This window comes from Mastacembelus armatus, chromosome 17 (genome assembly GCF_900324485.2).
Source record: "Mastacembelus armatus chromosome 17, fMasArm1.2, whole genome shotgun sequence".
NCBI lineage: Eukaryota > Metazoa > Chordata > Actinopteri > Synbranchiformes > Mastacembelidae > Mastacembelus > Mastacembelus armatus.
This window is the reverse complement of record NC_046649.1, coordinates 18,177,394-18,204,795: the sequence shown is the minus strand read 5'-3', so window position 1 is coordinate 18,204,795 and position 27,402 is coordinate 18,177,394. Positions and strand designations below refer to the sequence as shown.

Here is a 27,402-nt window from a genome sequence, read left to right as displayed (position 1 = left end):
AGATGACTTAATTCTTTCTGTGGTTGTCGAATCTTAGAAACCACTTTTATTCGAATAAAAACTTGTTACAGTTTGAGTTTCTTCAATAATGAAACATACTGTGAAATATTACATGTTACAATGTTGATAAATAAGGCGCTGTTTCTGTACATGTCCAGTAAGCTCTGGAATACACAGTGCATACATTATGTGCCCAATAAACCTGATTAGTGTTACACAATTACAAGGAAGCATCAGTTCAAGCCATTTAAACAAATGTCCTCCAATCGGATCATAAGACGTTAATCAACAGAAAAACACTAATCCAGAAAAAAAAAAAAAAAAAAGATCCATTAGTTGATTCAAGAGAAATCAAAATGTTGGAAGCAGCTGTAGCTGCATTCCTGGTAGTGTTAAAGTAGCTGAAGTTAAAAAAAAAAAAAAAAAAAAGACAAAGCTAAGTATAACAGCACCAGTATAAACAAAACAATGTAGATTTACACTTACTCCATTTCACAGAGGCTTTTAGTTGTATGGGAGTGCAAATTGTTGGGCGTTACAACAAGGCAACCAATGATAAACCGTCTGAACCACACAGGCTGCTGACATTAGAGACATGGTGCAACAGCGCCCCAGGTGGCCTGAGACTTCTTCATGAGAAAGGAAGACATGAGTGATTATCTCTAGCATCTTAATTATTGTAAATACAAGAGCCAATGATATGGGCCAAAGAAAAAATAATATTTAACAAAAGCTATGGTTGCAGTTTATATTTTACTACATTGACATGTGTATATCTGTTGATGGTATTATATACAAAAGTCACTTCAATCTGTGTACTTTAAAAAGTGGATATGCAACCATAAATGGCAGAATAGATTTAAAACATCTGGAATAAAAATTGTGTCATTTTAATGCAGATAATGAAACTCCATTCCTTTAGAGAAAGGTTTGTTGTTATGAGGCTTCTACATAAAAAACATTAAAAAAAAAAAAAAAAAAACACAAACTGGTTACATAAAAGTTTTACAGCACATTTTACAAGTACTTATATGCTACCGATTCACTGATTTTATTAGAAATAAAACTGTAAAATATTCTTAAAAGGTTAATTTTTTTGCAAGAAACAGACTTTTTGGATAAGGCAAGGGGATTAGCCATAAGAAGATATGGAGGTTGTATAGGTTGTATGTTCTATAAAAGGTTGGTTTTGAGTACCCTACTGGTTCGAGTTGCATCAAATGCTACGTTCTTGCAGGATGAAGCCAGGCTTAATTCAAGTGGCTCCGTATTGTCCCTGATTATAGTTTCCATATAGTTTGGGAGCAGTGAACCTGAACTTGTTGCTAAATATGGAGTCATCTGACATGAGTCGATTCATGGCTGGAGAAACACTGGTCACTAAAATAAATTCGTAACAGGGGCTGCTTCTATTGTAGGGCCAGTTGTCGTAAGTCTGGATGGAGGACTGTAAGGCAGAAGGAAGAGGGCTAACGGCTGTGGTGAGGCAGGCCTGGTCAGGCGCTGGGCATGTCGGCTCTGCTGAGAGCAATGGCGAGCTCCAAGTCCTGTTGCTCCTGGAGATGCAGCCTCCTCAGCCTCTCCTGCTCCTCACGCTTGCTCTCCTGCTTGGCCCATTCCAGCTGCTGGCTCTCATTTCCAAACTAGAGCAGAGAAGCAAACATTAGATGCCGCCAAAAATACCCGGCTGCGGGCAAAAATGTCCACACAAAAAGCTGACAAAGGACAAAGCTGATCTAAAATGAACAGGGGAAAATCAAAATCAAAAGCATTTCCAAAGAATAATATATATAAAAAAATGCACATATGCAAGTACAATTATTTGATATTGAGTAATAATTTGAGGAAAGTAAATGCAAAAACAGACATTTAGACTTCACTTGTCACAAAAAGCCAATAAAGCAGCACTATAAGCTTAACAAAAGCATCCTACACAGTGCTACGCTTGTGCCATAAAGTACTGCTACTTTAAATGTAATTGAGTATATTTTTTGAAAATACTCGTGCTCATGAATCACCGTGTTCAGATTATGCAGTGCAGACAGGCAGTTTGTCACATGCAAAGGATTGAACACCACACCTTGTACTATCTTACCTTGACACGTTCAGATCCTGGCAGAGAAACAAGGATTACAATACAGAGCTCGATATTATAACAACAAAAAAAAAAAAAAAAAACAACACACACAAATCCTTTTCAAAACTGCCATGCTAGCAAGGATAAGATAAATTCATGTTAGTGTCAGATGATACAAACCAGACAAAAAAAGCTGCCATGCATCATCTCTCCACTTGAGCGCACGTTCTCAGCCGAAGCAGAAGACACGTGACAAAGACGCACAGTGCTACCTGACTAGGCAAGTTTGCAAAATCTCTGTAAACTGTATAAATCCTGACACCCCGTCCCTTTCACACACTGAGGCTGGAGACGACAGCAAGCATGCAGGCCTCTTTAGCGGGTGGACAACCATAATGGTTGACTACATAGACACAAGTACTGGAAGTGTTCATGTCAGTCATGCAAACACATATTTTTCTTTCACATGAAGCCTTAAAGAGGCTCTCAGGTGTTCTGCCAGTTGTTAGTCAACATCCAGGAAACATGGCAGTCCTGTGATTGCTTTCTAAAGTCACTGTGTGAAGGAAAGTTAACATGAGGCCCAGTAACAGCGAGCTGACACCTTTGAGTCTTGAGCTCTATACAGTCTGAAGCCTGAGCTTGTGAGATCAGTAGCTCATGCAGACAATAATGATTGACCCAAGAGAAAACTGTAAGTAAGCTACACTTACAGAGCCAAAATCAGCAAAACCCACAGGACAGTCTTTGGATGCTTTACTCGAGTGTGTTGTAACAAAAGAGTCTGTACTGTCTGCTGTGGAGCAAACATTCGGGAATGGCTCTGATGCACCCAGACCAAGCATACCTACTGGAGAAGGAAGACATTGATATAAACAACAAATCTATGTGATAAAAAGGCTAACAACCGTTAGACCGTTGGGAAAATAACCTAACACCTCAAGGGCTCATGTGTAATAGTGTGTTGATAAATGTTCACAGGAAGCCAACAAATTCAAGCTCTGAGTAGTCACCCATGGGTGACATTGGTTTAAAAAAAGTGTTAACCACATTTTTTGAGTAAAGCTCACTGATGCATTGAAGCTCAACAAGCACGGTGTTGCTTTTTTGGAACACAAAATTGTAAATGATGGACCCACCCTAGTCTAAAATTAAACTCTAAAGACATTTCCTATATTGACAGTTTTTATCTGGCCATGACTGTTCAGCTATCAGACTTGCAGCAATACTTCCATAGGCTGCATGACCAAATTAAAGCACTTCCAGCAAACAAAGGGCTCCAGTATTTAATCAAGAATAACAGTAGCAATTCCAGCCTTGTCTTTGGATTGCTCTATCAAAACTAGACTTTAAACTTACAAATGCTGCAACAGATAAATTGCCACTTCTTACAGGACCATAACTAATTGTGAAATTTGCCCTGTGATACAACTATTTAGTGCACGACTTTAAGAGTGGGCTTCTCACTTCCCCATCCCCAAGCCCTTCCTCATGTATGAGAAACATTAGCTAAGAGTGGATACTCATCTCTGCCCCTCTCTGTGTGGTAAAGCAAAGCGGAACACCAACTTTCTCACGCTGTGGCTTCTGCTAAAAGAATAAGTACAAGCAAAGTGCGGAAGGGCACGTGCTGGGCAAGGCGTGTAGGTAGTGTGTTACTTCACAAACAAACCACCACACAAAAAAAATGATAAACATGAGGATACATAGTTGAAAACAGTGGTTTTTAATCTAATCACACAAGTGACACATTTAATATGGCACTGAGCTATTTGACACAAAACAAAAATAAATGAATGCCCAACACTAGAAGGGTCAGATCACTTTGTAAACACACAGTACTACCACATCTCTGCCACTAGCTTTCCTGTTACAGCTTCAAAAGATGAAATTACCTTCTCTGAAAACTCACAGCTCAACAGGGAAGTCATTTTTTTCTGTTTAGCATCGAGGCTCAAAAATCCCTGTCAGGCACAACGGAGTAGCTAAAAATATTGTTGCTGTTACATTATTGTGACATGCTCCAACAATTAGAAGTGGTGAAGGGCAAATAAAAGTTGTGATGACAACATTAGCATGATCAATTTCAGTGGGTTTAAACATGCTAATGATGTACATCACTGAACCACTGAGGTTAAGCAGTAAGCACAGTCATGTTCAAGCACACGCACACGCACACACACACACACACGCACACACGCACAGACAGTACCAGTCAAAAGTTTGGACACACTTTCTCATTCAATTCAATGATAAAGTGTGTCCAAACTTTTGACTGCTAGTGTATCTATATACACACATGTATATATTTATAAAAGCAGATCCTACCATAGGGGGGTGCGGGCCGGTTAGGCACTGTTTTCTTTGAAGGGGGCACAGGTTTGTCTGATTTCTGTTCATGAATCAAGGAAAAGACAAAAAAAATCTTAAACGATCACATAAAATAACATCTCTAATAGAATCAACAGCTAAAATAAAAAATAAGAAATCACTCGAGAGTAAAAGCAACAGAGGATCTTTCTTCAGTTCAAGTGGAAAATAAGGCTTTATGGTGCAACTGATTCATAACTCCAAGAGATCCAGGATCTTACCTTTGACATCTGACTGAAGTCGGCAAATCCACCCCCCTTGCTTCCAAAGGGGTCCGCTGTCCCAAACGCATCTGTGACAAGGGCACATTGAAACACATTTGGAACATTTGAATGTGTTTATGGAAAGAGCCAGAAACTATAATGAAGTTCAGTCCCAAACCACACATTCAAAATCATTTCTGCAACTAGCTTAGTCTGAAAGGGCCTACGTGCTATTTTCAGACGAGGGCATGTGGCATGGCCGTTTAATTTTCCATGACATTTTGCAAAAACCTGGAAAGCAGAAGTTTTGTTTAACCTGACGTATGCATCTGATCAGCTAATTAGAGGCGTCAGTTGGGGCACTGTTAACCAGAACTGTGCCCGGGTTGTTTAGAAGCTCAGTGGTATGCCACTTTTAATGAAAAAAAAGGGCCAAACTGCAGATGGTTACGGTGAAAAAACAAAACATTGTAATAGAATATGTTTGTTGTGATTGTGCAACCACAAGAGACCCCATTCATGTGAAGTACACAGTGTTTTCTTTTACGCACAGTAACTCAGCTCAAGTCTACAGTTACCTCTGTGTTCTACTGAAGGCGTATAGCATGGCAGAACTTTGGCCAGCGGCAGCCACTAACATAAAACAACGTCCATGTCGAACGAGGGACAGAAGTTCAACAGCAGCAGGTATAAAGGTGGGAATGAATTGGTTAAAGGAGTGGCAGTGTATTCTACTAGAGTAGGCCCAGCAGTCACTGAGTTTCTGTTATGTTTGGCTCCTGTAAGCCTCCTGTTTTTCCAGGGTAAGGGGGAGTATTTTTAGTTTGCCAGTAGTTAAATGCGTAGGTACTCTCACTAAAAATAGCCCAAACCACAGGAAAAATTGAAGCCACAGTGAGTAAAAATTGTTTGCCCTTAATGCCCCCCAAAAATAAAATCTAAATCTAACATGTCACCCAGAATGGCAAAGAATGACTCTTTGAGAGGGGTTTCACTATTTAGAATGTTCGCCCAAGTTCAGATGGTGGTTAACAAAGTCACATTCTGGGAAATCTGCATGGAAAATCTGCACATATTTAGTACAGGGATGACTATGCATTTGTGCTTTTATTTGACAAAGTGAATGGCAAGAAGTCAATGTAAACTACATGTTTAAGATGACGACAAGGAACATAAAAAAAGAAGCTTTGTCATCCTGCTTTTTTGATTGAAAAAATACTTAGAAGACTTAGCTAGAAAATGTAGTATTGTTCCATTTCCCAAAAGCAATCAAATTTCTGAATACAGAAAAATAACCTCAGATTAAACATATACAACTGAGAACAGTCGGAGATGCTTTTGAGCAGCAAAGTACCTGAATCCTTTAGTTTTGGGCTGCTTGGTGCGAAGGGGTCACCACTTCTGAAGGCACTTGGCTGACAAAAACAGTGAAGCAAGGTACAAGCACAGTAAGTGAGCACTTCAAAAGATTAAAATATACACACATATATACACACGCACACACTCAATGACCACGTCAGTATAACAGAAGAAATCCCATTGGTTTACTTTTCCATTTACCTACAATGGTGAAAACAAGTCACAGCTTGTTTCTATCAAGTCCTTTGACACAGAGAGGAAATGTTACCTTGGACTTTTGACAAATGCACAGTGGTGTTCACGCTGCCATTATGCTAACAAAGGAATCAAAGGATCAGCCTAAAAAAAAAAGCACCAGTTGAAAAGAAGAGGGGTCTGATACCTTGGCTGGCAGCGTGGGCTTTCTACCAAAAGGGTCTGAGGATCCAAACGGATCAGACTTGTCTGCCTTTTTAAAAAAATCTTCCGATGAGGTGCCTTTGAAGGGGTCACTTTGTTTAAAAGGGTCTTCTCCAAATGGATCTAGAAAAAGAACAAGACAGACATCTTGAGCCTCCAATAAAAATGATTTTCATTAAACATTTTCTTGTATTTTTCACAGTTCCATTTGATCAAAAAGTCAACACTTTGGCATCTTTACTGAACTGTATTTAGGCATGTTGTGGAAATTCTGAGAAACTGTAATATTCTTTGGAGAATCTGAAATAAACAGGACTGAGACTTGGCACTGAACTATTTGCATTAAGTGGAAATGCTTATTCAAAGGGATGCTAAATTTGTAGAGAAGTTTACCACATAGCATCAGGCAGAACAGGGCACAGCTTGAGCCTTACAGAAATACAAGAGTTCATAAGATACAACAAAGCTTTCAGACCTTTGAAAGGGTCAGACTTGAAAGGGTCTTCTGTCTGGAAGGGGTCTGGTGGAGTCTCTTTGGAACTGTTAGTGTTAAACATGGCTATCTTTGACTTGAAAGAATCATCCTAATGAATAAACACAGAAGTTAAGAAATGTAGAAGATTAGTGACAATGAAACTGCAAAACTCTATCAACTTGTAATGTTTCTTAAAACAAACCACAATGAGATAATAAAAGAGACTGTTTGCACTTTCTAAACAGACTCAATCAGAAAATAAGTTCTGTTGATCATCATCTCACTGCACGCCTGAAGCCTCCATTCTTCTCTGTGAACCCTTCACTTAGGTCTGGCAGGTTGCTGAAGTTTCCAGCACTGGTGTCGCTCAAAGCGCTGTTGTACTGCTCAATGGTCTTGGTCACTTCCTTTTGGTTGTCCTGGATTAGTGACAGTTTACTGCGAGCCTAAAAACACACAAAAGGATATTTGATTCTATATAATATACTAATTGAGTTCCTTCACTGTATGTTTTTAATAAGGCTGTTTAACATTGGGAAAATTCAACCCTAGCAGAAATGGCAACGCTAAGCTATAACTTCACGTCACATTTTCAAATCAAAAGTAGAATATTATGCACACAATATCCTCTTACTTTGGTAAAAAAAAAAATAACCATAAACTGTTATTTCAGCACAACTTGTGTGTGTCACTACAAAATATAAGTGAAACTCTCTGAACAGCCAAAAGTGCCAGAACGTCCTTATGTAACCTGTTGCATCTCCATCTGCACTGACCTGGCTGATCTCTTCCTGGGTAGTTTTGAGTGACTTAATGATGCTGTCCAGCTGGACTCGACCGGAGAGCAAACTCTGCTCCAGCTGGGCCTCCTCCTCCTGCAGCCGGCTCAGGTTTGCTTTGGTTCGGTCCAGTTCATCCTCCTGGTTCAGAAGGTCGGTCTCTTTAGAGCTAATCTGGCTCTGCAGGGATGAGATCTGAGGGCCCGAAAATAAAAAAAGAAGAAAGTTTTATATTTGAGGACAAAACATAAATAGTTACAGTTCTTTAAAACACTTGACTGATTAAAAATAATTTGCACTTTCATTTAAACAAAGCTAAAAGGCACCTGTCCTCCCTGTTTAATTAACATCTGGTATCTGTTATCTCACTCTGAAAATACCAAAGCATCATCTGCATAGCAAAGATTTCACCACATTAACAAGTGCACTGTAACTGTCACACTAGCACAACCGAAAAATAACATTTTTTGTTAATATAGTCATGTTATTTTAATAAGGCTCGAACCATCTGGGACTCTTCCTGGCACTTCTGCTTGACGTCATTGAGCATTCCCTCCAGCTTGGAGCGCTGCTGGTCCATCTCCTCCAGACGTTCCTGGGCATCCTGCTTCTGGGACTCCAGCTCCTGCAGGCTGCTGTTCTCCCTGTCCAAGTCATTCTGCATGTCCTGAGGGCCCGTCAAACACAACCCAATGTGAGGCTGTTTGCAGGGTACATTGCATTTGAGTACCATTTTTATTCAGCTATTACCTCTTTCAGCTCACCTGTTCAGAACCAGTCATTTAGACACATATTTCAACCCTGAACGTCTTGATGCTTTCAGATAGTGGCACAGAGTGCTACTGTTCTTGCTTACCTGAACCTCACTGTTTTGTTGTCTGATGGTGTCTTCCTTTTCTCTGATCTCTTGCTCCAGGATGAATTTCTCCCTATATGGGAGAAGAGGAAAGAAAGGAAATGTTGTTATTACTCCCCTAAAAACTAATCTTGGCAATACACAAGACCTAAAAAGACAAAACTAGCAAATGGCATTTGGAAATCAATCAGTGTTTTTTTTTTTTTTTTAATGTGATGTAACAATGTGGTGAGTGGCAGAAATGGTGACAGTATGTACATTGCCATAGATTTCACTCACTAGTGTTTGAGCATGGGCAAACAAAATAGTTCAAAGTTATCTGGTAATATTTCTACTGATGTGAGGCCTGAGAGATTAACAAAGAATAAGCCTTAAAAAGTAAAAGTATTTCTCACTATTTGATCAGTATTCTTTTTATGACCTTCGTGAGATTATGTAGATTTGTAGCACCAAAAGAAATCAGAGTATTTAGCATATTAGTAAGTATTATAAAGCACTCCATGTCTATAAATTATGCAACATTTAATCTAAACTAGTCAAAGATAGCCTAACCTAAGACTCAACGGTGACACAGCACAGTTACCATTAGATAATCAAATTTTAACTAATAGTTTAAAAGAATTTTGATCCTGAGTCTCAACGTTCATAGTAACCTCTGTTCCTTCTCTTAGAGGAAGTGAAACAAAGCTATCCTCCTGCTTCTCAGGGTGCAGGGGCTCACCTCTGCAGCTGAGCTATTTCCTGACTGAGGTCATCAAGTTCTTTGATGCCTGTCAGCTCTACCGACCCCGTGGAGCTGGTGCTGTCCTGAGGAGAAGGGCATTCAGATAGATGAGTGACAGAAAAAGAGAGCTGGCTAAGTGGAGGACTTGAGGGCGACAAAAGGTGAGAACAGAGACGACAAATGTGACAACAGCAGACAGAACAGGGAACTGGATGACACGGTTGCAAAAAAATGACATGAGGGAAAATGTTCTAATAGGGAAAGGGGGACAAAAAGGAGGGAGAAGGAGAGCAGGAGGGATATGAGTTGTACACAGAGAGAAAAGCTCCCCACTGATATGTCTAGCAAAACAAAAGACACAGGAAGGAAATACAAACACCTTGCACAGCTATGGAGGACGTGAGAGATCCAGACAATACATGAACGAAAAGACAGGCAGAAGAATTTAATGCTATAGTGAATTTTGGGTTATAAGTGAGAGTTCAACACACCATGAGAAATCGAGGAGACCGAACAGAAAATTACGATCACATAACCTTCTCCTGGTCATAATAAACACACACCAGCAGAATAACCTTGATATGACATGCTAAATTAAAATTATAGCTATTATATTGTTAATCAACCATAAAAATGTGTCTTTTCTGAATAAGACCTTTCTGAATAAAAAAAAAACTTCAGACATTTCTAAATAAAAACTGCCACCTGACCTCTGATTAGAACTTTGAGTTATCTCCATTGTAAAAATTCTCCTAATGCTTTAACTATTAGGTCATTGGTTGCACAAAGCATAATACATTTAGCCCTTGTTATTACATGTAAAAAGTAAAAGAAGTGACGACTTGTAAGTAGTAAGCAAGCATAATGAATGCTAATGAAACAACAGCAGTTCAGCAGGTGGCAGCATCTGCTCTGGTCCCAGTTAAGGTTTAAAAACAACACAGTGGTTTAAAAAAAAAAACTAAGGCTTAAATATAGTGAAAACAGTAAAGAAGCTCTACAACATTCTGCTCTCTCTGCTGCTGGTGAAAAAATTGGACATAATACATAATAAAAGAAATGTCTCCATTACAACTAGTGCTTCAGAGACAGAGAGAATATGACAGAACAAAAGCGCCACCTTGTGACACAAAGCTCAACTACTCACTCTGCGCACATTAGCAAGTGCAGCAAGGTCAGGTCTCATAGAAGACATAAGCCCCATGTAACTCTGGTAGACAGGGTAGAAAACAGCTTAAAAACACCGAAGCATAAAACAACAGTTACGCAAGAAAACACTGAAAACCCAGACAGGAGAACTCACCATTTTAAATGCATATAGTAACAGGAAACATAGACTCTCAGATACAAGTGAAAAATTTGGCTTTGAAAAACAAGAAGGATTTCACTGAAAAGGGTAATTTATAGATGAAGTAGTAGTTGTAGTTGGCTAAATATCAGAACTCACAAGGCCTGCTGCTGATGTTACAGTCCTTTCCGAGGGGGGAATCATGTCCGGAGTGAGAGTGGACGGAGGGTCTACCCCTTTAATGACCTTCTGCTGGATCAGATACATGGCCACAGAGAACTGCTCACGGGTCAGCTTGCCTGTCTGCTTAGTGTCTGCTAATCCCCTGCACACAATACCAGGAACTCATTCAAATAATGACACACTGGATACTTACGGAAAAAAATAACACCCAGCATTCACCAAACACATAAAATCATGTTCTGAACGTTTTTCACTACCTTAGTATAGCACCAATTTATTTATTTATTTTGCACCAATCTTCAGGAGACTTTTTATTGATTTATAGTGTCCATAAGATATAATGATAAAGCTGGTATACATGAATATGGAAGATGTAGCTCTACTGCAGTAACCAAGTGGGATACAAATATTTAAGATATGTTTTATATCTTTTCCATGTTATTCTTCAAAATTAAATTAAAACATTCCAAATACTGAATGTTGTATTCCCATGTTTCAGGTCTGACTAATAAAAGTTATATTCCATTTTCATTTACTGCAGAATATGGCCTGGTCTACCTACAGTATATCAGGCTGGCATTCAGGCTTCTACTGCATCACATGCTGTAGACGGCATAGAATTCAAGTTAAACTACACTAAGTAAATCTTGTACACATTTTGTTTTTAAAGCAGCCCCAAAAGGACCATTTTTTAAACTCTTACATTAGATAGTCGTCTAAATATCAAATCAAGCTGCAAAGTAATATAGATTATATTATTAGATTAGATTGTAGATAATAATAAATGAGAAAGCTCTTCACTGCAATATTTCACAAGCTAAGGAGCTCACATGCAAATACATGCAACACAAGCAAATGAAGAAAAACATCTCTGACATCACATATAGCAACTCTGGAAGTAAATGAAACAAGCAAATGAAGAAAAATATTTGCCCATTTGACTTCATATAAATACCTATGATGCTATTGGTTAGTTTGGATATACACATAGCATTAGTCTTGAACTTACTGCTAATTTGTGTTTCAGTTTTGGATGTTCCACATAATATAGTCATGTCACATGTACACTGCCAAATTACTAATTTGAATGCTTTGCACTGAGCTCTCTCATCTACTATAGCACTGTCAAAAGGTGAAAAGGGTGTATACGATTAAAACATCAGCAAACAAGCTGATCAGAATTGTGTATCCTCACCATATCTGTGCCAGCATTGTCTGCGAAAGACTGGACTGCATAAAGATCTCGATGACCTCCGTGCCAGTGACGAAACCATCATTGTCGGTGTCTGTTTGCTTGAAAATGTCATCATATCTCTCCCTGTCAGCCACTGGTACCACCCAGTTTACCACTGGCTAGAACAAACAAAGAACATTTACATGTTTTGATGGGCCACAACTGCAACAAATCCACTGTACTTCTTACATAATACACTTAAGATATTTTTTTTTTATAACAAACTATTGTTAATGCTTGAATTTGAAAAAAAAAAAAAAAGATCTACACTTGCCAAATTCTGGAAGTATATTAAGTGAAACCTAAAAATATCAAATCAAATTCGTTAGCTAAATGAGCTAATCCAAATGAGAGTATGTACAGTATATGCAAGGAATGGAATGAATGAATGGAACTTCTGCAAAATATGTATGGGCTATGTTTTGGTTATGCAGAAAATATAAGTGTGAGGGAAATTAAAATGGCATTGAAAGAAAGAAAAAAGAATAATAATTGAAAAGATGAGAACAAAAACCTGTTTCTCCAAAAGTCACATGTGAGAGATCCCTGCAGGTATTACATGGTAGAGGGAGCAACACTGGCTTGTGCAAAAAGCTTAGAACAATGTGGCAAAACAAGTTCAGCAATTAGCACCAGAAAATAATTAATACATGAAATACTGGTTTCTTTAAAATGCCTGGCTCTGCTGTTGTGACACCTACTACAGGCAAAGAACAAACAACAAAGAACATAACTCTAATGATTGTTTCCTTAAAGACTGGGTGCTATTCAGTTTCGGTTTATTGCACAGTTTTATGTTTAATTTCTAAATAGAAAGCTATCGACTTCTACAAAGTGACTTCCTGACACAACCTGAGATTACTCTGGCTAGAGTCCATTGCACTTAGAACAATATACAAAACATTCATTCTTTTCTTTTGCAAGTAAGCTGTGTAAAAATGTTCATGATGGTGGGCATAACATCCTGTGAATTGCGAGACTCACACAGGAGGCAACTTACCGAAGAGCTGGATTTGAAGGACTGCTTTGGAGAGAGGTTGACAGTACTGGTGCTGATGGGAGTAGCACTACGCAGAGGTGGGGTGCTTCGCAGGGTTTCTTTGAGAAGAGCCGAGCCACCTGTAAGCCCAGACAAAGTAGGCAGTACAGGCACAGCACCTGGCAGCCCACCTGCAAACTTTTTCCTTTTAGAAGGAGGGATGAGGGAGGTGGGTAAGGTAGCTGGGACAGGCTCCTTCTCCATAGCTCGATACACAAGATGCATGGCCTGGAAAACAGGGAAATCAAATCATTGTAGTTATCTGTTAAACAAAATCTAATGTGCTGGAAGAATTTTTTCATTAAAGTATGTTTTTCTTTGTAGTAGAAAATCAACCTTACCACTGAGAATTCATCTCTGTCCAAGTGTCCATCTTTGTCTACATCACTTAGGTCCCAAATCTACAGAAGCAGTAAGGAAATGCAAAAATGATAAACATTTAGTTTGTCTGAACTCTTAACATTCCAATATCAGCTTAAGTTATGGAGCAGTGTTGTGCTATCTCACCTTTCCTAAAACATCCAGAGGTAGCTTAGAGTTGATCAAAACTGGCTTCACTTTATCACCAGACAGGAGTCCATTTACAGGACACAGACTCTCAAAAATACCTTCAAACTTCCCTTTTTCATCAGGCTGGGAAAGAAAAAAAAACACAAGTCCACGTGATAATCTTGACTATCTTAGATCCTCAGGAATGCTCATGAAAACAGTAAACTCACTCTTATTGCCCACTGAAAGTCAGATGCCACTGTTGAAGCATTTAATAACGGGCTGTTAGTGTCTTTCTGTAAAAAAAAAAAAAAAAAAATTGTAAAACATTAAAACAGTAACAATTACATGGAGATATGCAAACAGAAGATGCAATTTTCCCTCATAATAATCCAGAAGACACTTACAAATTTGGGTGCAGCTAAGTTTTGGTTGAGGTTGTTAAGGCTGATATCATTTCCACCCTGTGCTGAGGCCACCAGTCTCAAGGCTATGAAGAAACCCTACAAAAGAGGAACAAAGTACGTCAAATCTGGCGTTTTATGTCCACATCAGCATCTCCAAGCACCGCATGTGTACTGAGAAATTCAGTGTTACCCGCTTATCCAAATAGCCTTTTTGTTCTGAATCTGCCAAATCCCAAATCTATCCAAACAAAAAGGAAAAAAAAAACCAGTTTAGAAATTAGTGACTGAGTAGGTGAGAGTGTTTCATGTGTACATGTATGTGTGTTTGAGACTCACCTTTCCAAGTGTACTGTCTGACAAACCTGACTTCTTAAGAAACTGAGCTGCATCTCCAGCCGATATTCTACCTGTGTTTCCTGGATCAAGCTACAACAAATCAATACCACCAGTAAATAGATTCAACAGACACAGCGTTAAATGTCTTTGCTACCCGATTATATGCGACAGATTCTATTCATTTGAGTGGACGCTGGGTGAGCTGGTGTGGATATCACAGTAACGTTACCTGTCTGTAGTAGTTTTCATAGACTGGGCTGCCACTTGATAACTGGAGAAGCAGATAGGAAAGAAATATAACACCAGTTGCAAATGACTGTGTTAGTTAGCACATAGCGCAGATGAAGTTGTCAGAAAGCAACACATGGCTAGAAAAGACTACAGTTTGACTATATCATTCATATGAAAAGATGTACAAGTAAGAAAACCGCAGGCTCGGTCGATAAGATCAGCGTTAGCTAACTAAAGAAGATGTTTTTATCTTCTATTGTACCATCCTCGCAGGTAACGATTCGCCGCATTAAAACGTACAGGAACTTTGCCATCCTCATTTCACCTAGCTAACCATGTTAACTATAACTAAGCGCTGCTAATACGGTTCCGCCTGTCGGCATTCACCACTGATTACATCCTAGTAACATGGCGAGGCCATACAGCGACTGTCACTGTCACTTGATGATATGTTAAAGTAAAATTGTGAGGGGTTTTGTGATTAATTTGAAGCTGTTACCTGACTGAGGGTCATGAGTGCCGCCATATTTCCTGGTGTCTCGGGAGCGCGCACACGCCCCTTAACCGAGCGGGGAGGAGCGGCGACAGATCGGGTAGTACCGGGGTTCAGCTTCAGGCAGCACAGCTGCGCACTGCGCAGGCCAGTACGAGTTACTGCTGGTAATAGAGATTTAAGTCATATGTAATAAACTACTCTGGTGTTAGTGGTAATCCTGAGTGAGTCACGGTCGCAGCTCTGGTAAAATAAAAGTCTGACGACGCACGAGTATGTTTACCTGTTTTAAAGGTAAATATACGTGGGTGGGTCACATGGAGGCAACAGCTCGTGTCCAGCATTAATAAGCATTAACAATAAAGTGAAAGAATAATCTGTTAATGTTTCTCATCAAATTGTAGAGTATGAGTGATGGGGTAAACAAATCTTTGTCTTCTATTTCTGTGTACTTCAGATACAGCAACACTTTTTAGTTTTCTCTTTATTCTGGGTGGAGAGATATAACAGGAAAATATACACAAATATTCAGATTGATGTAATAGACTATTGCTTTATTTTGTGGGACAGAAGTGAATAATCTACGTTTCATGATATAGGCCTATTTCACACCCACTAATCTAAATGAAAAGGCTCAGGGGCTCATAGCAAAAATTTACCCCTGGGCCCAGATTTCAGATTGTTTCTATTTAGTTTTTATTTCACACTTAACGCAACCAACACTCTTACTTATTGGGCCTTTAAATGCTTCCTTTATAGAAATTAAACCGTTATGTCAAATGTATGACACAATTATGCTTCTGTCTTCTTAATGTACCAAATATTTACATAAATACTGATATGGCAGATTTGAGTTATCATTCCCTTCAACACTCAAAACATGAAAAAAATGTGAAGCCGGAACATTTAAGCTACACACTTCCAAAGTGTACATATGTAGTACAAAATATGACCAGGTAATAGGGTTATAAACTTTTAATAAAAACTTTGGTATCAATAACATTCTGTCCAATAAAAATAAGTGTGTGACCTTTTGTGATGTCATGAGTCACACCAGGGGCTCACGTGTTAAGTTTGTTTCTCCAGACTGTCAAGATGTAATGCAGTTCCCATCAGGTTATGTTGAACACATGTCCAATACAAGTCATTTCGATGTAAAAAAAAAAAAAATCATGCATTTAGAAGAACCTTCATTTCTGTTAAACATTTGATTCATTTATCCCCTAAAGAGTGTGGAAAGAAAAATCTAATCAGTGCCAAAGACATAACCAAAATAACTTACATTACAGCCGGTTCAGTCAGTTCTGTCTGCATTTGTACATTTTTTTTTTCCTTGCCTTAACTCCTACAATATATACCTTAGATGTTCAGTTATGACCAGGGAGCGGATACTTCCTTCATGGACTCTCAGAAGTAAAATATGAATGTTATTCCATGTTCCTTATAGATCTCAATTTGTCATATTTAACATATTGTTAACATAGCTTCTTTAAACTGTCAAAACAGTTTGATAGACAAGCAACTCTGCAAGGAAATCTTATTAGAAAATAATTTTTTTTTTTTTACTTTGGAGCAGAACTTAGAATTAACCTAGCATCAGGGGCAACATCAAAACCATAATGACTGAAAAACTGCTCAAACACCCTCCCCACCTCCCCCCAGTTCGGTTGTGTCCAAATCTCAGGGAAAGGATGCACAGCAGCCAAAATACCCCTGGGAAATACAGGACAGTTTCTTTAGGAGGGACAGACAAAATCTCCCACCACACCTCCTCAAAGCTCATCTTTCTGATTTACTTCCTCATCATCCATTTCTGAAAGTGCTTCCTCTATGTCTTCCTTTGTTTCTTCCTCCTCTTCTTCCTCTTCCTCCTCATCTTCATCAGCTTCAGTGTCTTGTTCTTTGTTCTTCTCCTCCTCTTCTTTTCGTTTTAAGTCATCTTGCTCTTGTTTCATTTTTCTCTCTGGTTCCTGTGGGTCAAAACAGAAACATTGTTGATTAATTAATTCTGTATTCTACAGGCAACTTATTTGTTGTACAGGTTTCCAAAATATGACCCACAGACCTTTGTCACACCCCACGTCTCCTTCGCGATGTCTTCTGCTTCCTTCACATCATCTGTGATGAGGAAGTTATCAAAGATGGTACCGGATTTCACCTGAGATAAACAGTAGCATATGATGCACAACTGTTTACAGAGCACTAAAGCAATTACATTAAAACTGAAAGATCATATTGTTCCCTCTCTCTCTCTCACCTGCCAAAGGTCAAGACCTATAACACCAATGTTGTCAAACTTGTAGATGTTTGAATCTGCACTGTATTCAGGATTGTCAATCTCAGGATGCACCCAGGGTCCTTTGTAGTTTGGGTTGTCAATCTGTTTTGGTTTCCATTCTCCCTGTCACATAAAAGCTATTTATCAGACTGCAAATGCATAAGCAGAGTGAATGTTTAGCATTTTTCAGCCAGAAGAGATCTCACAGCATAAGCTGTGGCCATGGTTATTTCAACTTACCTTGTACTCTGGGTTGGGGATCATAGGTGGTTCCCACTCTCCATCCATATCCTCATCCCAGTCTTCAGGCTTCTTAGCATCAGGGTCTGGGATATTTTCTGGTTTGTCCCAGTCCTAGGAAATGACAAATAATCTCAAGATGGAGGTTGAAGTAAATGATTTATTAATATCAATTTAGCTCTTCAAAGCCTAGCATTGCTGTGGAAACCTAGAAATAAATGTAATCTGCTCCTCTATTTGTCAGCATATCACACTGAACCTAAAAACATTGACAATTAAAAGCAGAACAAAATTAGATTTTGCAATAGATAAGGGCAATTAATGGGAGTAATTATACTAGCAGATTTATTCACCTCAGGTTTGGTGTCTTCTGCATCGTCAATCTTGGCACGATCATCCCAGTCCTCTGGTTTCTTGGCTTCAGGGTCCTTAATTTTCTTAGAAGGAAGGAAGTCCCAGTCATCCTCCAGGCTGCCAGATTCTACCTTCTCATTGTCAATTTTCACCTCATAGGTCTGATCTGGATTCAGGATCAGTGTGTACACGTGCGTCAACTCATCATCCTATAAAAAAAAACAAGCGTTTGGATTAAGGCATTCATGCAGATGTGTGTGTATGTACATATATATAATTTATTTTTTAAAATTAGAATTACCTTGCACTTTATATCTTTTTTGATGAGGTGATTCTTGCCCTTGTAATTGAAGATAACATGTACTTTTTTGGTGCTGTAGCCACAGATGTCAGGTCCTTGGTGAAAAAAACAAAAAAAACAAAAAAAAAAAAAACACAATTGCTAGATGTTTCAACTTGTAACTGTAACCATTCAGTTAATGTAGCACATTAATATGAACATGATCACTTACCAAACATGATGTAGTATGAGGATTCTCCATGCAAATCAGCCTGATCCAAGTCAGCAGGAAACACTTTTACATATCCACCACCGCAGTCAATCTTTTGCTCATGCTTGACTGTAAACTGAAAGACCAAAGACTTGCCCTCATTGCTGAATGGCTCAAAACGAGCAGAGACAGCATAGAAACGAGCATCTTGGCTTGTCTGCAGACCTGAAAACGAAAGTACAAAGTACAACTTTTATGTGGACACACAAAACAGGTTATCTTTGGCTTAGACTGTGTGGACTGTTCTAGAAAACATAGACAAAGTCAACTGAAATTAAAACATGAACTACTTTTTAAAATGAATACAATGTTTGTTGATAACAGTAATTACTTAAGCTGCAGGATCAGAGTGCAACTAGTGACTTTTTATTTTATGAGCTTTATTATTCTCATAAGATATATTGCCATTTCGACCATTAACACATACATTCAATATTTACAGGAAATTTTTAAGAATTTTGTATATTTTTGGAAATACTAAATATAACATGATCAATACCTTTGTCTTTCTCTGCATCTCCATAAAAGTTGCCAGCCGTCAGTTTCCACTCTCCATAGTCGGACTTGTGTTTGGAGTTCAACCAGCGACTGCTCCATTCATCTGAAGAGAACACAAGCAGTAACGTTAAATAAGTTTGCTGAAGAATAAGCTTAGGGTAAAAATCACCTGCCGAAAATCATACATGTCTATTCATTGGTGTTGCTATGGGTGAGCTAAGACAATGGTCAAGACGGTAAAGCTCGTGTTGTTGGTCTTTAACGTTACAGCAAGTTAGGCCACCATTTGTAAGTTAACTTTAGCGGTACGACATTAGCTACGATTGCTAACTTCCAGGCCTTGCTCGAGTTAATGTTACCGACCTAACAACTCAGTTCAACCTAGTAAAATGTGTAGAGAGGTGTTTTTTCACTAACACACGAAGGCTGGTTGAAAATACTTCGACTCACAATGATAACTGTGACAAAATGATGGCCAGCTAACTAACTGCCAAGCTAACGCACCGTCAAGTACCTCTTTGACGATTAGCTAAGGTTCATAGTTAGTTCTATGCATGTCCATGATTAGCTTACCACCGTCCAGAAACTCCTCCCGAAAGTAAATCTTCGCATGTGTAGAGTACAATGTTACTGCTAATATCGCTGCAACTACACTCAGGACCTGCATTTTGACTATCTGGACTCCACTTTGTCCTCGCCAACTGCTGAATACCGTGTGGACACTAGATGGGAATATTTTAGAGTCGCTCCAGCGAACAGATGTCGGCCTGCCATTGGACAACAAGGCGAGATATCTGGACCAATCACAGTAGACCACGAAACATATGTCTTCTTTTCCTGGTCCAGGATCAGTGGTTATTTGAATGCATTGACGGCATAAAGGTGTATACTGTATATATACAGTCGCTGTTTTAATGATAAGACTCCTACTTATTACATGATGTGTGTTGTTATATTTTAGTAAAAGAAACATGAATGGCTCAAAAATTTCAAAGTTCAAATATAGTTACACCAAGAATTATTTTTTACATAAATGTACATTTGGCTTTTGCCTAATACGTTTTATATTTCAATAAAGTCAAAGAAGTCGATTGCAAAAATTCAGTCTAATTCTAATTCCTCTCTGGGTATTTCGCATGGAAACAGCTCTTGTTCTTCTTGTGGTCTCCTGTTTGTGTACATTGCATAAACTACTTCCATGTGTGGGTGCAATAGGTTGTGAGTTGCTGTGGAGGGCAACGTTGCTTTGCGACGTCCTGTCCTGCCGGAATCTATTAGAAGAAGAACAAGAACGCCTCGGCATGCACCCTGGGTTAATCGTGGTGTGATTATGAGACATTATATAATAGATAATGTTTCCCTGACATACTTAACTGAGATGAGAAAAAACAGTGTAACGTGCAACTGAGAAGGAAGTGGGAATCATTAGAGGAATAGGAAGGAGGAAAGAATATTAATTAGATTGAGACATTGCTATAACATTGCGGCATTGAAGGTGGCGGTATTGAGCCTGGATGTTTGATGCTACTCATACATAAAAAGAAGAAGAATCAGCGTAAGGACGTGGTTTAAACCTGCGGGTGGCGGGTCAAAGCTCGTATACCTGTGAAACAGGTAGGTTGTGTCTAAGAACACAATAGACCTTTTAACTAAGCGCTGTTAAACTGTTCAGAGTTGTTTTTGGTGATATGAACGACACTTAATGGTAGTACTCTGCTTCGAGGCAAGCACTTGTCATTTATGGAGAGTTTTTTTTTGTTGAGGTTTGATTTTGACAGTTGTGAAGAGGTAGCGGGTTAACATTTTTTCTTTGTATATTTTCGGTGCCATACACAAGCCGGTTATTTTTTAGCTATTAGCCACTCCGTTACCCATACCAGGGGCCAGAGTGCAGAAGATAGAAGTCGCCGTATTGTTGTTGACCACCTATTGGAACAATGTGATGTACTACGTTTACAAGAGACATTTTTTAAAGATTAAAACAGGATATAAAAGGATTAAACTTTTTAAAAAGTAATTTCCATGAGGCTGGGGAGTCCACCACTGACATTAAAGATTGAATATTGAGAGGGCGAATACCTGGTGTGTAGCCATTAGGTTTCCTGAGCCTAAAAGTTGATCCTATTTAGGACGAAATCTTAGTAAAGATAAAAAAGATTCACGAAACGGCTTAGCCCTAAAAACAGCTCCTCAGGTAAAAATTAAAAGTAGAGAGGAGGACTTTTACGAGGCCCAAGAGTTTCTTTAGCCGAGAACAAAATGGCTGAAAGAATAAATTCTCCAAACACTAAACGATCGTAAATTAATTAATCGCTACAGATTGGACCGGGATGGGTTAATGTTTGTCTTCTAAGAGATGCGCTCACATCTCCCACCCAATGTAGCAATGCCATAACGCCAGAAATGAAAGCGATTACAACACTGAGGTATTTGGCAACTGGAAAAATGCAACATGATGACTTGTCTGACACAACCTTCCATCAGCAGAGTGATTGCATAAACCATTGAAGCGCTTTCACAGCCTCATGTAGTGACAGAAATCTTCTGGTTTCCCAGTCTCTTCTATCCAATTTGGTTTTCTTGTAACCAATAGTTTTTCCTTGACAATAATTGATCACAAACTTACATTTCAACTCAATAGTGAACATCTTTTCTCTAAATGCCAACGTCTCTTTTTCCTCCGTAAGCATCACCAATCCTGGTTTTTATAACAGCTTTATTGAATCCATTCTCACATTTAACATAACAGCATGGTTTGGTTCACTCAATCTCACTAATCGCAGTAGTCTAAATAAAATCGTCAAAATCAGTAGTAAAACTGGGTCAGGAACAAGAATCACTTAACATCTACAATACAAGAGTCGAGGAAATTTCACACATAGATGTGCCCAAATGTATAATTGTATTTATTTTAAGGATTTTAAAGATAATATTTATCAATTTTTTTAGATGACAAACATTTTTTAAGTGTTACTGAAGCCTTTCAATCAAGTTCATGAGTTTTCCAGTCCCGGAAGTGAATTGTTAGCATGAGTGCATAATTTTTAAAACTGCAAAATATTATTAGTGTGACTGTGTTGTTATTATTATGAATTTTATGTAAAAATATGTGTTGTGATGGAGATGACATTGCGTGGTGGAAAAGACAGCATTTGTTGGAAATGACATGACACACAGCAATGCTGAATAATGTTCACTTTTATTATCCTTGACACAAATAAACACCCAAAACATAGCATTGTCATTTAAACTTTAAACAATAATAAACATTTCATCAGATGGTAGAAAATTGCTCCTTCCCTGCTTGCTATGTGCTGAAACCTTCAAGCAAGTTGCAAAAGTTGGACTAAAAGACAGTTTATGGCAATCAAATTCAAACCATAGATTTTTCCATTTTAAAATTATATGTTAAAAATTGAAACTAATATTCATTAATATTTCTGAAATGAGTGCTATAAACAAACTGTCAAATTTGCATATGGATGCTTTCCTTTATCCTTTAAGCTCAAGAGCAGCGCCAAACTGTGGGATGCAACATCATGTACCTCTTTGTAACTGGTTGAGGCTCTGGGACCAGTCTAACAATATCTTCAAGTCGGTACCAGATCATGTCCTCTCTCATTGGCCAAAAAAACCTGTTTTTGCCAACACGACTCGTGGTTTTTACCAAAGTATAGCTGTCAGAGTCAATATCCTGTATGATGCCTGGATAAGGATCACCATCATATGTGACCACACACCTTTTTCCAATCAGTCCCTCATGAAGGTCTCCAATGGGCTGCTGAGCTGTGGTGACTTTTGGTGTGCTTTTGAATGCAGGAGTCTCAGTATCACCTGTTACTTCCATATCTACTGTCTGAGGACCAAAACATCTGCAAAGCTGGGGCTGTGAACAAAAGCAGCTTAGAATACGCCAAGATATTTCTTCTGGTCTTGTAGAGACAATCTGGAGGAGCACATGGTATTCAGATTACACACACTAAACATGAATAAACAAAAATGCTTTACACACAACAAACCACCTTCTCATAAAAAAACTGATCTGGATGTGGTGAAAATTACCTGATGTATCTGCATTGTGCCTCGGATAGTCTGCAGGCCATCACAAAGGAGACTGTCCATTTTTTCAATCTCCTTCTCAGTGACATACATCAGCTTCACAGTAGATGGCTGTTTTGAGAGTTCCTCATACAGCACCCTTCCATTTGGAAGATCAATGCCATTTGCCACTATTGAGTCAGCCTGCCGTTTAACAGCTGCACCAATCCCATCAGCTGGGCCTTTTCCATGTCCCACCTCCAGAAAGTTCCATGTGATCCTTTTGAATCCAATCTGAAAGGGAATTTTGCTTATGAAAAAGAAGTTTTTCTTGGACCTGCACTGGGTGGTTGGCCCATCACTGATGACATGCAGTGTGGTTGCTGCTGGTTTCAGTGCTTTGAGGTAGGGGAGCACTGTGTTGAGCCCAGCTGATGGGTCATGGCGCATTGATGAGCTAATGGAACAGAGAGACACCACCCCAGTTTTGGTGTGAGCCACACCTGTATGGAGAGTGGCCTGTCTGTGGGAATTACAAAATGTACTGCTTGGATCTCATTCGCATATTTACATAAATAATTTTCTGCAAAATCAATTTGCAAGACAATATCATCTCCTCTTATATTTTCCTTCAGGGCCCTGTGAGCAGAATAGTGATGTATGATGTTGTAGAGGTGTTTTCCTATCTTTTTGTTAAGTTGGTCTGAAAAAACTGTATAGTCCCATGGACTTTTTCCTTGACTGTGAGGTGAGCTTTAAATTTTCTTTTGTTCCATCTTTTCCAGCCTTCTCCCTCTCCTCGACCTTGCTTTTCCATTCAAACCACCAGGTTTGCTCTCCTGCATCAAAGTCAGAGGTCGGCAGTTCCTTGTCCTTGCAGTCAGGGCACTCCCTGTACATGCACTCCTTTGTTGGAGTTGTGCATGCCACAGACTCCAATAGGTCATTGAGTTTGGCACTTTTTATTACTTTGTGATAAAACAGTCTGTCTGCCATAAACTGGAGGTTTGCATGTATTTTGCAAAGGCGTGTGTCTCTGTCCTTGATTGTTGGTTTAACAATCCAGAACGGTCGCATTTTGCAAAATCTGCTGTAAGAAACTGCAATCTCAGGATGCTCCATTCTAAATTTCTGATAAAGTATCCTCATGTGCTCCAGAAATGATGTTATCTTTTCCTCCACTTCTTTGCTGATTTTGTTACATTGCATTTTTCGGGTGTACTGGAGTTTGGTGGCCCTTGTCACATTTGTTTTCATCAGCTTAGGTGAGAACCCAAACTCCTTTTTGGCAAAGCAGAGAAAGCGGTATTTCTTCAGAAGCTTACCAGCTACAACTTTGGAGATCACTTGACAATCTCTAGCAGTGTGCATATTTTGGTATTTCTTTTTTATCTGTGAAATAATTGTGTTCTGACACAGGAGAGTTCTTTTTAAATCCTTTGTTCTTTGCTTCATCTGTTGTTTGGTTTTGAGCTCTGGGGAATTGGCTGTTTCCATTTTCTTCTTAAGTCGGTCACATCTTTTCTTGTGTTTTTCTACCTTCCGTAAAGCATCTTCAAGCTTCACAGTAGTTGCATAAAGATCTCTGTAGACCTTTGCCCTTGTCTTTGCCACCTTTTTCCTCCCTCTTCTCTGTGCACAGTTTTTAGGTGCAGGCATTTGAGGTGTTTTGGGTGGATCAGTGGAGCTGGAGTTACCTGGTGAGGCATATTCTGGATCAATACCAATGTCTTCTGGTGACTGTGGTGGTGTTGTTCCAGCCATAAAACTCTTAACTTGACAACACCTTTTTCTTTTTTTCAGGTATCTTTCTCTGGCTTTTCTGAGAAACTCTTGGCAGATCTTGGTTGATATTTAAGTGGATCTGATTTAATCCTTTCTCTGTATGCTTTTGATCTCTCTGCTGTGGTCTTGCGTGCCATCTAATGAACAGGCAGTGCCACATTTAAGTATGTATTCTGTTCTTGTAGTTTAAGTGTATACACAATTAATTAGTTGAAGTGTTTTGTATAACTATTTAAGTGAATACACAGCATTTTAAGTTAAATAAGCCAGATGACAACATTTATAACCCTAGCATTGTCATTTCCATTACAGCATGTCATTTCCATCACAATAAACAAAGTGATGGAAATGACTGTTGTGGACATGATAATGTCAAAGATTTTTTTTTAAAAATCTCATGCTATATTAGCATACTAATCTCTGTTTTAGAGTTGGCTTTAAATATACTCAAAGTACACAATAAAAAATGCTATAATAATAAATGCTATATTTCTCATTATTTGTGCATTCAAAGGAAATATGAGCTGTTTGGAAATGACGACCAATAAACCTACACTGGTTTTGCAAAAATTTACCTTGATTTTTTTTTTTTTTTCTTGTTTCCCTTCCTTCCATGGAGCTAACTCTGCTCTCCTGGAATGTGCTCTAACAATTACAATAACAATTGCTGTGGTTGCAAGTACATAGTGTTTAAAAAAAATAAAATAAAACTAAAGTTGCATTTTTTGGTGTGTGGTGGAAATGACAGTGGCCCACAGGACAGGTGTTCTTTTTATGAAAAATACACAAAATACCAATCTATCTCACAAACACATGATACATTTCATTAAAATAAGGAATGTAGCCTATGTGTCATTTGTTCATAAAGTTACTGTTAGATCAAAATTGACCTCAATATTATGAGGATTGAATGTACAAAATCTGGTCCAGGGACAAAGGAAATACCTTGGCCTTGCCAAGTAACAATAAGACATATTGTTTTTGGATCACACAAATAATCACAGTGTTCAAGACCTTTGAACCTCTTGGAAAGTCAAACATTGAAGGCATTGAGATTCTGGCCAGACACTTCCACACTGATTGCATGAATCTAAAAAGAAAACAGCACGATATTTTGGCTTCAAGGACAGCAGAATTCCAAACGGACTTTGATAAGTTTATGGGTCAAATCAGCCATATCGAGGTATGTGCGGTTTACTTCTGTTTGGTATCCACCTTCTCTTTAACATTGTTCATGATTTAGTTGATAGCATGGAAATGGAAAGTTTTTCCTTTACAGAACCAGCTGCGAGCATTTATGAGATCATGCTTCTCAAACATCATCTCATCTCAGCAAGCTCTGTGCTTAACAGAACGGTCAGTATAATTATGCATAGTAGTATAACAAAAGTATTTTCCTGTAATGATTTAAACTGTGGATGATTTGGTGTGATATACCAGAGGTGTGATAAATTCCTATTTTATAGTTTTCAAAGGTATCCTATTTTCATAAGCTCATATACTTGTGTAGATACAAAGAATGAAGTATAAAATTAATTATAATTTATTGCCAAATGTCAATTTTAATGTATTTGATTAAATCAGATCTCTAAATTTTCTCTGCAGCTCTATAACGAGCAGAAATACAACCACCCATTAGCTAGAAACATGCCTCCTGTGGCTGGAAGGATTGGTTGGGTCAGGCACCTTTACCAAAAAATTGAGGAACCAATGTCATACATAAAAGTAATCCTAAATGTTTTCCATCAAAACAACTAAAATACTTCGTTGTACTGAAATATGTTAATATTTTATGTGTCTGTTGTCCCTAAACAGGAACACACTGACGTCTTGTACAGCCCTGATGGACAAGCTGTGGTGAAAATGTACAATCAAGCTGCTGTTGTGTTTGTGGAGTTTGAGACAGTTTACCACAGAGCATGGATGGCTGAAGTGCCAAAACTGGATTATTTTTTTGTCAATTTTGATCCCAAAATAACTGAGGTCATTCGAGAGGCTAAATGTTTGATGAAGATGGATCTGGAGGTCCCAAAGCAGGCTTTGCATCTGGTGAAGATGGAAAGCAAACTTAATGCTAACCATCCACTTAGTGGAGAGAAGGTTCGCTGGCTAGAGCAAAGCAGAGAATTTAAATCCCAGATCAACAGGTAAATTACAAAGAAAATGTAATATTGAAAAATAATAATCATATGTATAATTATTATCATTAGGTCTGACTTCTCCAGTGGAGATTTTCACTTTCTACATCATGAAGCCCTTTCACTCAGGCAATTTTCTTATCTTGGCAGACTTGTGGGTGATGTGCTACAGCTCGCTGGATTCTTGTCTTATTGTGGGCCGTTCAATCAGAGTTACCATGACATGTTGAAGGGCATCTGGGAGGCAGAGCTCAGAAGCCATAAAATTCCTTTTACCGAAAAACCTCAACCTTATATCTGCCCTAGTAGACCCTCCCACTGTAAGAACAACACAAACCTAATTTGAATTTTATGTCACTACTAGCTGCACAAGAAGTTATTCATTTAATAAAACACATTGATACACTTGTTTATGTTTAAGATAAGTGAGTGGAACCTTCAAGGACTCCCAGGAGATGACTTGTCTGTGCAGAATGGCATCATCGTTACAAAAGCAACAAGATATCCCCTCCTCATTCATCCCAAGACTCAGGGAAAGGCTTGGATTAAGAAAAAAGAAAAGGCCAATGCACTCCAAG

At 38.6% G+C, this 27,402-nt stretch overlaps 3 protein-coding genes across 10 annotated transcripts; 1 reads left to right on the top strand and 2 right to left on the bottom strand.

Moving 5' to 3' along the window:
* Positions 1-3: 3 nt before the first annotated feature.
* Positions 4-15,006, bottom strand: eps15l1b (epidermal growth factor receptor pathway substrate 15-like 1b). 5 transcript variants are annotated; one of them, XM_026312676.1, is made up of 25 exons: positions 14,949-15,006; positions 14,448-14,489; positions 14,219-14,308; positions 14,073-14,120; positions 13,883-13,978; positions 13,706-13,771; positions 13,494-13,619; positions 13,328-13,387; positions 12,948-13,214; positions 11,909-12,066; positions 10,690-10,855; positions 10,390-10,452; positions 9,240-9,325; positions 8,519-8,591; positions 8,168-8,329; positions 7,660-7,857; positions 7,168-7,329; positions 6,884-6,992; positions 6,392-6,531; positions 6,005-6,065; positions 4,669-4,739; positions 4,406-4,469; positions 2,791-2,927; positions 2,096-2,112; positions 4-1,643 (listed from the first exon to the last, which is right to left on the bottom strand). In XM_026312676.1, the coding sequence occupies exons 1-25, from the start codon at positions 14,973-14,975 to the stop codon at positions 1,574-1,576; spliced, it is 2,559 nt and encodes an 852-aa protein (XP_026168461.1). In that variant the 5' UTR covers positions 14,976-15,006; the 3' UTR covers positions 4-1,573. The 5 variants fall into 5 exon arrangements, with proteins under 5 accessions (XP_026168461.1, XP_026168460.1, XP_026168463.1 ...); XM_026312675.1 differs by lacking the exon at positions 2,096-2,112; XM_026312678.1 differs by lacking the exon at positions 2,791-2,927.
* An 896-nt stretch (positions 15,007-15,902) lies between these two features.
* calr3b (calreticulin 3b) lies at positions 15,903-19,614 on the bottom strand. The gene is made up of 9 exons (XM_026314359.2): positions 19,437-19,614; positions 18,865-18,966; positions 18,327-18,530; positions 18,116-18,210; positions 17,814-18,023; positions 17,461-17,574; positions 17,200-17,343; positions 17,008-17,100; positions 15,903-16,912 (listed from the first exon to the last, which is right to left on the bottom strand). Exons 1-9 carry the CDS (start codon positions 19,528-19,530, stop codon positions 16,715-16,717), a joined length of 1,254 nt encoding a protein of 417 aa, XP_026170144.1. The 5' UTR covers positions 19,531-19,614; the 3' UTR covers positions 15,903-16,714.
* A 5,982-nt stretch (positions 19,615-25,596) lies between these two features.
* On the top strand, positions 25,597-27,364 carry LOC113133932 (dynein heavy chain 8, axonemal-like). Of its 4 annotated transcripts, XM_026312995.1 has the most exons (6): positions 25,597-25,869; positions 25,966-26,042; positions 26,292-26,411; positions 26,502-26,833; positions 26,975-27,144; positions 27,246-27,364. In XM_026312995.1, the coding sequence occupies exons 2-6, from the start codon at positions 25,992-25,994 to the stop codon at positions 27,251-27,253; spliced, it is 681 nt and encodes a 226-aa protein (XP_026168780.1). In that variant the 5' UTR covers positions 25,597-25,869; positions 25,966-25,991; the 3' UTR covers positions 27,254-27,364. The 4 variants fall into 4 exon arrangements, with proteins under 4 accessions (XP_026168780.1, XP_026168782.1, XP_026168779.1 ...); XM_026312997.1 differs by lacking the exon at positions 26,292-26,411 and having other exon boundaries at positions 25,608-25,869; XM_026312994.1 differs by lacking the exon at positions 25,597-25,869 and having other exon boundaries at positions 25,879-26,042.
* Positions 27,365-27,402: the final 38 nt, after the last annotated feature.

Excerpts from the sequence above, each read along its gene's own strand:
- eps15l1b (XM_026312675.1), bottom strand. The coding sequence starts at position 14,975 with ATGGCGGCACTCATGACCCTCAGTCAG. Across the intron at positions 13,979-14,072 it reads AAGGCTATTTGGATAAGCGG|GGTTTCTTCATAGCCTTGAG; the intron begins GTAACACTGAAT and ends CCTCTTTTGTAG. Across the intron at positions 4,740-6,004 it reads CCCAAAACTAAAGGATTCAG|ATGCGTTTGGGACAGCGGAC; the intron begins GTACTTTGCTGC and ends CCCTTGTCACAG.
- LOC113133932 (XM_026312994.1), top strand. The coding sequence starts at position 25,938 with ATGGAAATGGAAAGTTTTTCCTTTACAGAACCAGCTGCGAGCATTTAT. Across the intron at positions 26,043-26,291 it reads GCTCTGTGCTTAACAGAACG|CTCTATAACGAGCAGAAATA; the intron begins GTCAGTATAATT and ends TTTTCTCTGCAG. Across the intron at positions 26,834-26,974 it reads TTTAAATCCCAGATCAACAG|ACTTGTGGGTGATGTGCTAC; the intron begins GTAAATTACAAA and ends TTATCTTGGCAG.
- calr3b (XM_026314359.2), bottom strand. The coding sequence starts at position 19,530 with ATGCAGGTCCTGAGTGTAGTTGCAGCGATATTAGCAGTAACATTGTAC. Across the intron at positions 18,967-19,436 it reads GGAGGAGTTTCTGGACGGTG|ATGAATGGAGCAGTCGCTGG; the intron begins GTAAGCTAATCA and ends TGTTCTCTTCAG. Across the intron at positions 18,024-18,115 it reads AAAAAGATATAAAGTGCAAG|GATGATGAGTTGACGCACGT; the intron begins GTAATTCTAATT and ends TTTTTTTTATAG.